The sequence below is a fragment of the Trichosurus vulpecula genome, chromosome 8 (genome assembly GCF_011100635.1).
Source record: "Trichosurus vulpecula isolate mTriVul1 chromosome 8, mTriVul1.pri, whole genome shotgun sequence".
Classification (NCBI taxonomy): domain Eukaryota; kingdom Metazoa; phylum Chordata; class Mammalia; order Diprotodontia; family Phalangeridae; genus Trichosurus; species Trichosurus vulpecula.
The window spans coordinates 106998756-107015703 of NC_050580.1; the positions used below are offsets into that span (position 1 = coordinate 106998756).

Consider the following 16948-nt stretch of genomic DNA (forward strand, 5'->3'; position numbering starts at 1 on the left):
GACCTCAAAATGGGGTCATGCAGAGTTGGACAAGACTGAAATGACTGAACAAGAACAAAACCAAACTTTTTGTTTCTTCTTTCTCATGATTCACTCGATTGATCATGATTCTTCTTTACAACTTGACTATTGCGTAAATATGTTTAATGCAAAGGTATATGTAGAACATATCAGATTCCATGCCATCTTGGGGGGAGGGGGAACAGGAGGGGAGGGGAAGAAAATTTGGAACTCAAAAACCTGTGGAACTGAGTGTTGTAAACTAAAATAAAAAACAATCTAAAAAAAAGTCACCTTAAAAAAAGTTTTGACAGAAAGGATGATATGAGATTTATGAACTGCTGCTTATGTTGAAAGAAATTTTATGCAAAAAAATCTTTCTTTTTTCTCCAATTTTTACTGGCATAATTTTACTTTCATTTTCATAATAAAAATTAAAGGAATGGATTTCAAAAAAAAAGAACAAAACCAAATGGAAGGGAAAATAACTTTATGAGCTCACTAAGGAAGACTGCCCTCACTGGTAGCTTATTTTAGTTTCCTAGGGTACAGATTTGGCTTATATAGCTTCTTTAGGGCTGCTTAGAGTAGACAGGTAATCACTGGTATTTTTTTTTTGTTTGTTTTTTATTTTTTTAAAATTTATTCAATATATTTAGTTTTCAGCATTGATTTTCACAAAAGTTTGAGTTACAAATTTTTTCCCCATTTCTACCCTCCCCCCACTCCAAGATGGCGTATATTCTGGTAGCCCCATTCCCCAATCAGCCCTCCCATCTGTCACCCCACTCCCCTCCTATCCCCCTTTCCCTTCTTCTCTTGTAGGGCAAGATAAATTTGTATGCCCCATTGCCTGTGTATCTTATTTCCTAGTTGCATGAAAAAACTTTTTGTTGTTGTTGTTGTTTTTGAATGTCTATTTTTAAAACTTTGAGTTCCAAATTCTCTCCCCTCTTCCCTCCCCACCCACCCTCCCTAAGAAGGCAGGCAATTCAACATAGGCCACATGTGTATCATTCTGTAAAACCCTTCCACAATACTCATGTTGTAAAAGATTAATTATATTTTGCTCCTTCCTAACCTATCCCCCTTTATTGAATTTTCTCCCTTGACCCTGTCCCTTTTTGAAAATGTTTGTTTTTTATTACCTCCTCCCCCTGTCTGCCCTCCCTTCTATCTTCCCCCCTTTTTTATCTTCTTCCTCCTTCTTTCCTGTGGCGTAAGATACCCAATTGAGTATGTATGGTATTCCCTCCTCAGGTCAAATAGCTCTTCCATGGCCTGAGACCAGTTCATGTTTTTCTTGGAGGCTTTTGGTGTAGGCTCTTGCACTTTGTTGACTTCTTTAGGCTGTATGTTTTGGTCTTCTTTTTCACCAAAGAAGGATTCCAAAGTCTGAGACTGAATCTGTGTGTGTTTTCGCTGCCTGGCCGTGTTCCCAGCCAACTTACTTGACTCTTGAGTTTTTCGTCAGGGTATGACTGCTTGTAGAACAAAGAGTACTTTGTTCCAAGCTTGAGGGGATGTGCCGTTGATTTCAGAGCTATTTCTATACAGCCAGCTCTGCCACCCCAGCACTCCTCCTTCCTCAAGCACCACCAACCTGGACCTGATGCAAATCTTCAGCAGGCTCTGCACTCCTGCTCTGATCCACCACTTAATTCCTCCCACCACATGGGCCTGGGGCCGGAGGTAACTGCAGCTGTAGTTCTGTAGCTGCACCTCCCCTGCTGCCCCTGGGGCAGTGGCTGAACCTCGAACTCTGTCCCTCGAAGCTTTTCCCACTAACCTTCTCTGTTGTCTTTGGTGTTTGTGGGTTGAGAGGTCTGGTAACTGCCACAGCTCACTGAATCAGGGTGCTAGGGCCTGTCCTGCCCGGCTCCTGGTCTGGTTGGTCCTGCTGCCTCCCATGCTGAGCTCTGTTCCCCTCTGCTACGTGCATGATAGACCTCATTCATCGACCATTCAGGCTGTCCTGGGCTGGATCCCTGCTTCCCTCTGCTATTTTGTGGGTTCTGCAGTTCTAGAATTTGTTCCAAGCCGTTTTTTATAGGTTTTTGGAGGGACGTGGTAGGGAGCTCACACAAGTCCCTGCTTTCCAGCTGCCATCTTGGCTCCACCCCCCTAATCACTCGTATTTTGTGGCATTTGAATGAACAATAGAATTATATCAAACCCTATAAGAAACTTGGTCTGGTTGCACCATTTGGGATCTAGGAGTAGGTAAAGAAGTGCTCAGTGAAGGAAGGGTGGGTACATTCAGCTTAAGCAAGATGGAGGTAGTTAGGTAATGTTATTCAGTCTTCAGTAGAGTGAGGACAGTAAGTGAAGTTTACTGTATTTGGAGGTGATTCAGTCAAACTGAACATTCAGATAACAGTGTTACTCCTGCCCCTCCCCCCTCAAAACAGTTGTTTCCCAACAATGATCTTTGTCCATTTGCTATGATGAAAGGTACTATACAGCTTATCACCTACTACCTCATTCTTATTCTTTATCCTGAATTAGTATCACCAGTGGAAGTTGAGAAGTGAGAGCCCAGTAGGGCAGAGTTCATTGATAGTATCTTCCATAATGAGTCAGAGGTCCAGAATTCAGAGAGAAGCAAGATTTGAGCAACCAGAGACAGCTAAAGTGTTGAGGGGCTAAGAGAAAGGAGTAGGAAGGGACTCTCATGGCAGCTTTCTTAATGTAACACCCTCACCATCTTCTAACTAGCATTTTAAAAGGGTCTTTCAAAGGTCAGGAAAAAGAGGTCTCTTTCCCTTCTTCACCTCTTCCAATTTTCATTACCACTATCATTAACTTTTAGTGTTTAAGGGGACTTTATTGGTCCTCTAGATCATCCTGAGTTCAAATCTGGCCTCAGATACTTATTAGCTGGGTGACCCTGGGTAAGTCACGGAGCCCTGTTTGCCTCAGTTTCCTCCTCTGTAAAATGAGCTGGAGAAAGAAATGGCAAACTGCTTGAAGAAAGCCAACAAGAGGTCAAGAAAGCTTCAACTGGGACCACAAAGAGTCAGACACAATTGAAAATGACTCAACTCAACTGAGCTCAATCTTCTCATTTTACAGAGGAATAAACTGGGATTTGGAAAGAGGAAATGGTCTGTTCAAGATCATATAGTGAATCAGGGGCAGAGGTGGGATGAAAATCTAGATCTCCTAGCTCTGAGCTAGAACTCTTTTCACGATATCATATAACCAACCTCAATCAGCATTGACAATTCTCATGATTTTGCATATCTCTTGCATATTTCTAAAGCTTTTATGTTGAAGTGACTGCTTAATGGATTACAGAACTTGAAGGAAATTAGTTTTAGGAAGTGACTGCTGGAATAGGAACCTAAAAGTGAATTTTGCTTCATGGCTAGAATATGGCAAAGGGAGAAGTAGACCCCACTGCATAGTATAATGGATTAGGATGCAGGACTCCCAAGTTCTAGTCTAGATGCTGCTACTAGCTAACTGTTTGATATAAGTAAGCCATTTCATTATTTTTATGCCTCACTTTCCCCATTTTTGTTATTGAAACAGAAGAATTAGATGATGTCTAAGGCTCATTACAGTTTCAATGGTCTATTATTTTCTGAATGACTAAAAATGGCAGTCTTCCTCTGTTTCTCTACTTTTAGTCTCAGTGATCTTTAACAAGAAGACCCATTTTTTTTGGCAGCTGGGGGAAACAGATAAAGGAGGGGACGATGGAGAGGGAGGGAGGGATATAGATATAGAGCTGTACACTTGTGAAGCTTCCCCTGTATTTGTAAGAAGAGATATTCCAATGACTGAATGAGATCCATCTGGAATAATTCACCTATGAAAATGATAAACCAAGATAAATAGGCAGAGTGCCTGTGAGCAGGTAGAAGTAATGAGGATGGTGTCTTCCAATGCAGGAGAGTAGTGACAGTAATGAGGTTATGGCATATCTAGATCACTCCCATAAGGCCCTTGGCAGGGCTATTTTATGTCAGCAAGCATCAGTGTAAGTCATCTGTGCTGCTACTAGCCTTCAGTGATGCAGGAAGTTGCCTTCTTGAGAAGTATTTTTCAGTTTGTTGGGCCCAGCATAGATGAGGAAACAGTCCTGGATGTTGGAGAATCAGACCTGAAGTAATAAATGTAGAGTCTTCAGACTGAGTAGGCTCTGTTTCCAGGGCCAAGTTAATTCAAAAGATCTGGGCTTATTTACTTGTAATCTAAATAGAGCAAGAGGATATAATTGGAACTGTTCATGCTACTGACCTCCACTCAGGCTTTTCCACTTGTTTACTAAGATTCTTTTCTATCAATCCTGACCGTAGACATTGTTTGGTATTGAACTGTAATAAATGGACACCTCTTCTAGAGGCCCACATACTCTCTTTTTGCTGTGAGGAATTAAAATACTGGTTAGAGGTGTTATTTGTTTTGAGAGAATCTTGGGACTTTCTTATGATCTGTGATCCAGAAGAATATAGGGTAAAATATGATTTGAGTTTAGAGCCTTTAGTATAAGGTGGCTATTTTAATTGAGATGTCTTAGGCAGGAGAACCTTTGACCATGGGAGCATCTTTGTTAAGAAAGCAAACATCCAGAGACAGCCAGGTGGCACAGTGGATAGAGCATGGCCCTGGAGTCAGGAGGACCATTAAAATCTGGCCTTAGATACATACACACTTACTACTGTGTAAACTTGGGTAAGTCACCTAATCCCAGTTGTCTCAAAAAAAAGAAAAGAAAAAAAGGAGACATCCAGATGTATGGGGTTCACCGTAAGTTAGAGAAAATAGGTTTTCTTCTAGGTTGTCTAGCTTAGATCCTTTAGATGGGTAGTGGGGCAGTGGCTCCACCAAAGAATAATACCTATTGTGCATTCACATAGAACATTCTTTGGATATATGGGCATGGGGGATCAGGGCACTGGAGTAAGATGACCAGTATAATCTCTTCCAAGTCAAAGGAGGAGAAAGTCAGGTATATTGCTTATTTTCTTTAGGACCATATGTTCTACTTAAGAGCACAGAAAACTGCTAGGCACCAGAAGGCCAAAAATTGCTAATATTTGCTCCATTTGTGGACAGGGCCTAAGAGACTATCCCTTTCATTGGTAATAAGTAGGAAAACTGGAATTCAAGGTGCTCTCACCCTGCAATCCTTTCTGCTTCCTATGAATGTCATTAGCTAGGAATTCTAAATCTGAATAACCAGCTTCTGTTCTGTCACAGTGTTTATTTTTTAATACTTGCTCTGCACTTATCAGCATCAGGACATTTTTTGACTTCACAGCATTTATTAAGCACTACATTAAACTAGTCTAAACTGAGACAAAATGCCACAAGAATGATAAACTGGTGACATTTCTGAGCCTCTCTGTAGAATACATCTACAAAGACTGCATTTGGCTGATTATATTTTAAAAATCCCGAAGTCGCATAGCTGACATTACCAATGTAGTATATTTCTGAGCGTGGTTGTTATTATTATTATTTTTTAAATCTTGTTTGTGACTTTTTTGTAGACTTCCCTTTCACAATCATCAATTATTCCAAAATAACCTGTAACTGTGAACTCCTCCTCTTATAATCTTAGACATTTAGACATATAGGATACGGATAAAAAGGAATTGGGGAAGTATTTCACATTTGTCAACCAGAAGTCATATCTTCTGTCTCTGTACTTCTAGAGCAGATTCTTTTTTTTTCTTTTCCTTGATGGGGAAAGAGAAAAGGAGTGACAGTAGTTATGTGACAATATGGTACGGTGGGAAGAATTCTGGCTCTTAAATCAGAAGATAGGGAATCAAATCCCATTTTGGGTGGGAGTTTCCTAAGCTGTGTAACAAGATCATTAGAATAGATGAACTCTGAGGGCCCCTTCAGCTCTAAAGTCATAATCCTATGATTCTGTTTTGTAATTTCCTAAGTATGTATTTTATTTCCCCCAAGCTCTGTGAGGATTCCAGTGGTGTTTCCCCCTTTATTGTGTCTCCTTCCATACAAAATAAAGTGTTCTGAACATAGGTGGCACTAAGGAAAAATGTGTTGAAGAAATATATTGTTGCCTTTAGTGATTAACCGGGAAAACAACCTGCCTCAAATGATGAAACTTTATTTAACAGGGTCTTGTGATCTCCTTTTTAGCAACATACCTTGTCAGGACTGTGGGGAGACTTGAGTGCTGTAGGCTAGAATGTTAGACTCTCTATCACACATAACATCTTGTGATAGGATCTTTATTTACCATTGATCCATTCTCCTAGTTCTTTCCCTAAAAGACAAAGAAGCTATTCCCAAGACTTGATTGGATCAGGAAGTTAAGGCTCAAGTTATGCTGTTGAGACAGCTTGCTGGACTGGTGATTCACTTAAGGGCAAGAAAAGTCCCACCTACTTGAGGTAGGATCTCTCCAGACTTGTCCCATGAAAAAAGGCCAGAGGAGTTACCACATCCTCTTTTGATGATCAGACCATTTTCAGGACGGGGCCTTGTCTATCTGTGTTAAGCACTATATCCTTGTTGAATATCATCTCTAAGATATGGCTAAGTAAACTTCCATTTGTTAATTGCTGATTGCAGATCTAAACTGCCAAGGGGCCAGACTGAGTTAACCCCAGTCAATGACACCTTCTTTCACGGTTCTCATTATACAATCTTTTCTCAAACTCCTACTACATAGGATTATAGGCTTCACAGCTGAAAGAGATCATAATGTAATTCAATGTGCTCTTCTTCCTGATGGGAAAGGGAACTCCTTTGCTATTACTATATTCTGAATACTTTTTGTTCTATTTGTCTACATACGTGTTCTATTTGTCTACATACCTAATAGCATGTGAGTTCCCACAAGGAAAACATCATTTTGTATCTTTGTGCCCCATAGCACCTAGGCATATATATGCCAGTTCCTGGCATATACTGGACACTTAATAAAAGTTCCCTTAAGTACTAATAATAGATAATAATGATACTTAGTAGATAATTTGCAACTCGGTGGTACAGGGGATAGAGAACTGTCCTTTAAGTGAGGGGCAACTAAATTCAAATCCTGTTTCAGACAGGAACTGCTAACTGTGTGACCTTGGAGAAGTCACTTGACTTCTGCCCATTTCAATTTCCTCATCTGTAAAATGGGGATAATAATAACACCTACCTCTCATGATTTTCGTCATAAAAAATGAGATAATATTTGTAAAGTACTTTGCAAACCTTTAAGTATCACATGGATATTTGATATTTTAATTTTTAATAAATCATTGCGTGACCTTGAAAAGAAATCACAACCATTCTGTGTTGAATTCATCAGCAAAATTGAGAGGATAATGCTTTCTGCTCATATAATACTGCATATTATATTTATTATTATGTGAAACATCATATAATACTTCATATAATACAAAACATAAGAGAGTGAGCAAAGTATAATAGAAAGGGTACTGTATTTGGAGTCAGAGAACCTGAGTTTGATGGAGACCTCATCTCTTACTATGTGACCTTACTATGTAAGGCACCTAATTTCTCCAGGCCTGTTTCCTCATCTGTAAAATCACGGCATTGGACTTAATGACCTCTAGTGATCCTTCCAACTCTGAATACATGCATCCATGTATATATTAGCAGCTGCTATAAGATCCTAAGTTTGATACATGTGTGTATGTGTGTTTAGAGTTGGAAATATATATGTATATATATACATATACACACACGCATACGTACATATATACATGTGCCTATGATTTCTTAACTGTGGAGAATACCTCTCATGAGAATTCCTTGTACCTGTTCAGATCACAAACTCACTATGACTTCCAGTATCTTAGGAAATTTCTTGAAGCACTTAGATGGTTACTCAGCTTTTCACCCTTGTGAAAGGGTTTTTCATGACTTTTCATGACCTCATTTGGGTTTTTCTTGGCAAAGATCCTGGAGTAGTTTGCTATTTCCTTCTCCAGCTCATTTTACAGCTAAGGAAACTGAGGCAAACAGAGTTGAATGACTTTTCCGAGGGTCACAGAGCTAATAAATGTCTGCGGCCAAATCTGAACTCAAGAAGATGAGTCTTCCTGATTTGAGGCCTGGTACTCTATCTACGTCACCTTCTATTTGCTTTATCACTGAACTAGTAAGATTAAAAACAGCTTTTTATCACTTTAAGTGCAGAATTCTATCCACTACACCCTGTTGCTTGTACTTCAAAGCATTAAATGCTCTTGTGGATTAAATAAGATAATTTTCATGTAACTAGTTTGGAAAGCCCTATGAAGTTGGAGTGATATGGCTATTGTGACTATGGAGACACGATTCTAAGTCATGTCAAATAGCTCTTATCAGCATGGTGTAGTGGATAGAGAGTTTGAGCTGGGTTCAAATCCTGTCTCAGACTTTCTAGCTAAGTGATCCTTGATAAGGAAGTCTGTGAGTCTTAATCTCCTCATATGTAAAATGATGCTGTTGGACTTAATGACCTCCAGTGCCTGCCAGCTATGATCCTATGATAATAAAAGTAACCCATTTTAATACATCACTTTACAAAGCAATTACCCACAACAATCTTAGATGTTCGATAGGTAGCGCAGATCTTACTGCACTAAATAGATGAAGAAATGGAGGCTCAAAGACGTTCTGACTTGTCTGCAGTCAAACACCAGTTAAGTCTTGGAGCTGGTACTTGAACCCAGGACTTTAATGATGTCATACTCCCCCTTAAGTTAGTAGGTTACATTAACTAAAAGCTCATTATATGCAAAGGCATTACAATAAGCTCTCCTGGAGATAAGGGAACAGACAAATCGTACCCATGGCCTTTATTTTTTAAGTTTTTGAGGAGACCTGAGCCTGTAGGGCTGTGATTATAGTAATGGAAGATGCTGAATCCATCCTAGCTCTGTACCCCTCCCAAGACTGTGTGGGCCACCTGTTGATAGAAATCTAAACGGATGATTTTCAAGCATGAACTTCTCCACATCTTTTTTTCCTGAGAGTTAGACACTATTTTGAGGCAGAGAGTAGTCTCTGCATGTGGGAGGCAACACTAATTAGGAGGCCAGAAGCTATAGATTTCAAAAGGAAGCCAGGAACCCACTGCCTCCCCCTGGAAGCTCTCACATAACAGGAGTTAACTACCGCGCTTGTCAGCATGAGGGATGTCAGGCAGACTTCTTTTCTTCTCTGATGCTGATGGATAGCTGAGGTCTTGTCTAGAGAGATCAACAATGGATCCAATCGATCAGCTTTTCTGCAAGTGGAAACTTTGGAAATAGTCCGTGCCTCTGACCAACACCAGCCAGAGCATTGGGATCAAGTGATAGCGCTTTTAAAAAAGCCACTTTATGGTCCAGCCTGTAACCAGAACAGATTCTAATGGTATTAAAGGGTCAAAATTTTCCTCCTACCTATTTAAGGGAATCACAAACTTTTTTTTTTCTCTCCATTTCTGAGGAAATGTGAACCATAGAATACTTAGTATTTCTCCAGGAAATGAGGAAAAATAAACAAATGTGAGAAGCCAAACCCTGATGATGATGTTTTATAAAGGAGGTGGTACCACCAAACATTTGTTTTATCTGTCAGGTGACACTGAATGAATGGAAGTGGGGGTGGAGCAAGTTGCTCAACATAGCACTGGGCATGGATATAGACAGACTAACAGATCTTGGCTCTGCCATTTATACATTGTGGGACCTTGGGGAAATTATGTAATGACTTTGAGCCTCAGCTCCCTTGTCTGAAAAAAAGCAGGCCATAAAATACATTCATACCTTTGTGTGTATGTGTGTGTGTGTGTGTGTGTGTGTGTGCATGCATGGGCACACATGCACAAGGGCACCTTACCATAGACAAAGCAATAGGAAAGTGAATCAGTTAAGAGGTAATATGGGGTAGCATTGTAAAAACAAATATGCAAATAGTGACCAAGAGGGAGGAGACCTGGCTGTTAGATGAAATGATAAGACAAGAATGATCAATGTGGTGATCATTGCATTAATTTTCTATTTCAAGTCAATTTGGTAGCTAGGTGCACAGTAAAGTGAATGCTAGCCCTGGAGTTAAGAACACTTGCGTTCAAATTCATCCTCAGATATTTACTAGGTATGTGACTGGGCAAGTCACTTAACACTATTTGCCTCAGTTTTCTCATCCGTAAAATGAGCTGGAGTTAAAAAAAATGGCAAACTACTCTAGTGCTTTTGTTTAGAAAACCCGAGATTGGGGTAGCAAAGAGTCGAACATGACTGAAACAATTGTATGACATAACTGTATAACAAAAGTAAACTAGAGTCAAAGACAAAATAAAGGACCTGGGAATCTGGGCCCTCAAGCATTTTATATCCCAGTGGGAGACAACATGAATATAGATAAGTAAATATGAGATAATCTGTGGAGGGAGAGATCACTAAAAGCTTGGGGTATTAGGGGAAAAAAAGCTTTCCATTGAAAGAAACCTAAGCTAAAGATTCTAAGAGGTAGGTGGAGATATGAAGGTTGTATAGTCCAGGCATGGGACAATTTTTGTTGTTTTAAGTTGATGTCTATGTATCTCCCTTTCAGGTCAGTGATGAGGTCAAACAGGGAACCAGACCTTGTACATCTGGAAGCCAGGACTGTGGATGGTCGTAAGTACCCCAAAATACACTATTATATTATATGAAACAGTCTATTTTGGGGAAATTATTGTGGTGAACTTTTAACTCACTTGGGCATGAATTTGTTTCCCCATTTTTACAAATCCTGATTTTTCTTGTGATAATAGTAGGGCCTCAATTTAGATACCTCTACCCCTACCCACTTTGTAAACAACTTTCTTGGGCAGTAGAGAGACAACTACCCACATGGAGTTATTTAAGTTATCTGAGTGTTAGTAACTCAGACTCACAGAGGGGTTCACTTCGATACATGAATTTTACATTACGCAAAATAAGTTTTTCTACCAGCCTTCTTAATTCAGTGCCCAGTTTTTCTTTGTAGGGATTCACAAGGTTATTTTTCTTTTCTTCCTCCTCCTTGCCTCTTGCTTTTCATCTGATTCACTACATCTAATGTTCTTCTTCTGAGGTGAACTAGGAAAGCAGCAATAGGAGGTGAAGTTCTAGGGTGGGAAGGAGAGAAAGAAAGGAAGAGAGAAAGAGAGAAGGAAGGAAGGAGGGAAAGAATGAAGGAAAGAAAGGAATGAAGGAAAAAGAAAGGAAAGGAGAGAGGGAGGAAGGAAGAAAGGAATGAAGGAAGAAGAAAGGGAGAGAAGGAGGGAGAAAGGAAGGAAGGAAGGAATTTAGGTAGGTAGGTAAGTAGGTGGGTAGGTTCTAAGACAGCTCCAAAAGATTCATGATGGAAAAAGTGATTCGCATCCAGAGAAAGAATTAGGGAGCCTGAACGCAGATTGAAGCAAACTGTTTGTTCTCTCTCTCTCCCCCTTTTTTTGTTTGTTTTTGCTTCTGTTTTGTTTCTTCTTTCTCATGGTTCATTCCACTGGTTATAGTTCTTTACAACTTGACTATTGTAAAAATATGTTTAGTGCGAAGGTATATGTAGAACCTTTGTCGGATTGCATGCTGTCTTGGGTGGGGAGGGGGTAAGAGAGGGAGGGGGAGAAAATTTGGAACTCATAAACTTGAGGAACTGAATATTATAAACTAAAATTAAATAGATTAATTAATAAAAATAGTTTTAAAAAAGACAATAGAGGGAGAGGGAGGGGTAGTGGAAAGAACAATGGCCTTGGAGACAGAAGACTTGGGTTTGAACCTAGCCCCTACCACTCACCTGTTGTATGACATGGGAGAAGATATTTAACCTCTCTGGTCTTCAGTTTCCTAATCTATGAAATGGAGATTGAGTAATACCCCTATTTCTTAACTCATAGGCTTCTGAACAAACAACTATTTAATATATAAAGTACTACATAATATGCAAAGTATTTTTATAAATTCAGTCCATTTTTCCAAGTTATCAGAAGGAAGGAGAGAAAGGTATGGTAAAAAGACTAACATAAAGGAATGGCTTGAACTGATGCTTTAAATGACAGTGCTTTAGTATGCTTAAATCTTGGTCCAATGGTGTTTTTTGCGAAGTGTGAGGAGTTGTTTGACTCATAAGACCAGCTTCAAGGCACCCATAGTCAAGGGAAAGAGTCTGCCAGTTTATTTATGATTTACTAAGCTACTAAGAAAAAGGAAACCAGCATGTCCCTCTAGCAGTTTACATTCTGATGAAGTACTCATGAGACCTTGACTAAGTCACATAGCTACATTTGTAAAATGACAGGGTTGGAGTAGATGGGTGTTCAAGTGCCTTGCACCTCAAAATCTGTGATCCTATGGGGGAGAGGGGTAGGTATGCTGTTCAAGTGTACAAACACTTTCTACTTTTCACACTTTTCAATACTGTACACACATGCTTTATACTTTTATAAAGGTTCACTTTTCTCCCTCCCTTGGGGAGTAGGTTTGTTTTCTGGCAAATTCAGATTGAGTTAACCTGGATTAATTTGTGAAATGGTCATATGGATGGATCTCCTTATCCTAGTTTAAAGAGAAGGAAACTAGGAGTTTTTATGGCTATATTTTTTTGAATCAGGGAAAGGAATGATCTTTGAAACAGTGCCCTCTCCTGCCCTGTATGTTATTTTCTTTCTCCATATGTGTGTATTGTCCCCATCTTGTATCTTGTATGGATTTTTGTTCCCCTGTGGTGGATGTACTTGGTGTGATTCTCCCATGTCATCATATAGTAGACATTTTAGCACAGTACCCAACTTTATTTTGTGTGGTTTATGAAAGCTGCATAACTTTTACTAGTATAAATGTTCTCCTCACACCATAGAAGGAAATTTTAAAGAATTTCTGAGTTGGAGGAATCACATGCTTTAGAGTCAGAACCTAGAGAAATGAATGCTGGATTTGAAGCCAGAAAACCTGGGTTTAAATCCCAATTCTACCTTGATATTTGGGTCAACTTGACAAAGTCATTTAACCATTCTAAGCCTCACTTTCTTCAAGTGTATAATGAAAATATTGAACTAGATAATCCTATGACTTCTAATGTCCTTTCCAACTTTAAACCTATGACCTTGTGATTCACACTAATTTTATTTTATTCCTTTGATGTATTTTGCTTTTAATTTACATTCAATACTCCTTTCTTTCACTAGCAAGTGAGTTTTTTCCTTATAAATAAGGGGAAGTATAAAATTAAGCAAAGCTGACTGATACATGGACCTCATCTGACCACATATGCGATATTCCAGATTTGTAATCACTCTCCATTCTAATGACAAGAAAAAAATATGTTCCCCCCCTCCACACTGCCTCTCCAGGGCAAAGATTGGTCATTATCATTGTACATATTAATCTAACTAGTCTCTTAATTTACATTGTTTTCACTGTGAATATTGTTTACTTGGTTCTACTTATTTCACAGTGCATTACTTCATACAAATCTTCCTGTGTTTCTCTGAATTTCTCATATTCATCACTTCTTAGATTGCAATGATATACAATTACATTAATTTACCAAAATTTGTTTTACTATCATCCATTTGATTGGTACCTACTTTGTTTCTAGTTTGTTGTTGTTGTGGTTTTTCTTCCTACCCTACTTCACCCCTCTCCAGGCTAAAGATCCATAAAAAACTCCAAATATTCTCCCCATCCAAAATAATTTCTCCATCTCAAAGGTCTATAGCTCCTTGAAATCCTCTGAAGAAAAGAAGAGCACTGGTGGGAAGTTTAGAAGAAGTTTATAGTGATCACAATACACCACCAAAGCAATAGTTATAGTTAGAGTTGACAAAAGGAAGAGTCTTTACAAATGAGTGAAAAGCCCAAGTGGAAAGATCAGGATCATGAACAATTTCATGGATATCTCTTTGTTCTAGATGATAGAAAAAGTAAAGGAGAAGAAATTTTCTGTATTAACTTTGCTTCAGAAAGAGTCTATTGAATCTGAAGACTCCATGACAGGTCAGGTTCTTTAGCATCTGAGACTGTTTCTTCATGTACCCTGGAACATTCAATGAACAAACTGGAAAGTACTTCCCTTTCTCAGAAGGGCAACCACTTATGTTATTCTTCAAAGCACTGAAGGTCAGTATCAACACAAAAGACTTACAGGAATGCTTGAAGACATGAAATAGCCATGTATGGGCTTTGGGGAGTGATCTATTTATGCCAGAGAGAGATGACCTTAATGTCAGCAAGACCTGGGTCCATGTCATGCCTCTGACACATGACTTCTTTGTCCTAGGAAAGTCATTAACCTTCACAGTATACACACATGTAGCTCTCCAAGGTTATAAATTTCAGGATAACTGCAGATCCTTATTGCTAGAGGCTATATGATTTTATTTCACAGGTCCAAGAATATTTTATATTTGTGTTAATAATTTATACTTCAATTTTTGAGAAATGTTTATGGATATGTTTTTACAATATATGTGGCTGTTGGTTTTACTTGTTTATGTAAATTCCATACACTTATACACATATACACATACACATATACACATGTATATACATATACACATATGGATGCATATGTATATGCGCACAAATATGTATATATGCATATATTCATATACATATATATGTGCATATGTGCATATATGTATACACAGATATATGTGCATCTCTCTCTATATATGTATATATATTAGGCTTTTTCAGTTATATTTAATATATTGATTCCCTTTTCCTATTTTGGCAACATTTTGGTTTCAGTTAAGGAAAATTAACTTAGGCAATTATAAGTTGTTGTTTTTGTTGTTGTTGATTTTGGATTCTCTCTATCCCTTGTTGGGTTAAGTATTTTTTTTCTCAAATTAGTTATGAGGGACACTTCATCTCATTTTCCTCTAATTTCTTTTAATGATATGACCTTTTATATTTAAGTCAGGTATCCATCAGGAACTTTTTGTTCTATATAGTATAAGATATTGCTATAAACTTGATTTTTGCCAAACTCACTTCCACTCTTTTGAATGGAACTTATTGAATCATTTCTTAAGTAGTTTGTCTTCTTTGTTTTTGAAAAAACAAAACAAAACACTGCATTATTGGATTAAATTGTTTCTGATTCTTGTTCATCTACTTTTCTGTTTGTAAACTAATACCAAAGAGATTGATGATTATTGATTTATAATATAGTTTGAGCTCTGGAATTGGTATTCATTGCTATTTTTTTTGTTATTTCTCTTAAATTTCTGGGCTTTTTTTCCCCTATGAATTGACAGCAATTTTTTTTCTAGTGCTCTAAAATGGCTTTAGATACTTTGATCAATATCAAAGAAGATCTGTAAATCAATTTAGATAGAATAGTCATATATTTTATATTGGTAGAATTCAACCATAATTCATAATTTTGTTGTCTCCCTTCATTATTGTAAAGAGTATTTTTATACTTGTATTTATACATGTTCTAGACTAATATGCATTTTACATACTTGGAAATTATTTTGAATTGCATTTTTCTTTTGGTCAATTCTGATTTATTGTATTTTTGTATTGCTTTGTATCCTGCTGCCTTATCAAAATTAATAATTATATCATTTTGATCTATTGATGGTTCTCAGTGATTTTCTAAGTAAGTTAACATTTCATCTACAAGTGGGGATATTTTTTTTCCTCTCTTTCTTGTGAGGGAATGGTGCGAATTGTGTGAACCTGTGACTGTATTGTGACTGTGCTTTGGATACAGCTGAGTTCTCCTTCTATTCTATTATGGATCTACTCTAGTTTCTGTCCTGTGAGAAAACTTTATTCAGTTATGGGAATCATGAGAAAATTTCATTGTGTTGCTTGAACCAAGGCCTATTTCACTGGGAAGCTGGACCACCTCTGCCTGTTGCTTAAGGACACTGAACTAAGGATGTAGGTTATATGTTGATCAGAAACCCAGTCAAATCCAAGGATTTATGCAAGGTACTTTCTCACAGTTATACAGTTCAAACAACCCATATGTCTTATCTGAAAACTGGCCCTGTAATGATCAATCGGATACTGTTTCCTTGCTCCTTTGATTGAATACAGACAGTTGGGGGAGAGTGGGACACTTCTTTTTCTAACTTTAGGTAGTCATACCTGTTTGTTTTTCCCCTTCTAACTCAGAAAGCCCCAATATTTTCTCTAAACAGAAACTTGGATTACCTGACCTTGTATCCTTTTTTTTTATTTTAATGTATAAAAATCTTTCTACCTCTGTATTTGGGGTCCAATGCCAACCTGTGGAGTCCTGTTCCTGATTTGTTATACAATTGGCATGCATCACTTAATAAATTGTTATGTTTAGGAGCTCAAACCTTTGTTTCCTCAGTTATTTCAGGTTTCACCCATCACACTTGTCAGTATTTATGCCACTGATTTCTTTCTCCTGTCTCCTTATTACTAGCATTACCAGAAGTGCCAAAAAATGAGAAGAGAAGGAATCACTGATTTATTCTTGTATTTTGGAGAATGTTTTTATTGTTTCAAATAATGCTAAGATTTGGTTTTAGTTATAGAATGTTATCTTTAAATGACCTTTTTCTAAGTATATGTTTCAGGGATTTTTGGATAGATAATGGTAAATTGTCAAAGCCTTTTCTGTATCTAATAATATAATAATTTGGTCTTGTCTTTGTTTTTAATAGAATTAATCACATTTATTATTTTCCTGTAATTATAAAAATTATCACTGGTGTAAATTCAGTTTTGTTATGGTGAACAATTTTTGGCTACATTTTTGTAGTCCTTTTGCTAATATTTTATTAAAAATTTTTTGCATTAAAAATCTTTAGTAATACTGGTCTCTAGTACTCTTTTTTTGATTTATCCTTCTTTGATTTAAATATTAGAGCTATACTTGTCTAATAAAAGTAATTTTTAGAAAAAATTTGAGAAAAATAATTGTGTAGTGTAGTTATCAATCACTCTTTAAACTTTTGATGTAATTTATCTTTAAATCCATCTGTACTAAGGGCTTTTTTCCCCTCATCTGG

The 16948-nt window shown here is 37.6% G+C and overlaps 1 protein-coding gene across 6 annotated transcripts in view; it reads left to right on the forward strand.

Annotated features, from left to right (window-relative positions):
* Positions 1–16948, forward strand: part of SORCS1 (sortilin related VPS10 domain containing receptor 1) — a 719989-nt gene that overhangs the window by 516016 nt on the left and 187025 nt on the right. For all 6 annotated transcript variants that reach the window (XM_036735441.1, XM_036735437.1, XM_036735435.1 and 3 more), the window contains one exon: positions 10531–10595. In XM_036735441.1, coding sequence (XP_036591336.1) covers positions 10531–10595 — 65 coding nt within the window. The remainder of the gene's footprint in view (positions 1–10530; positions 10596–16948) is intronic.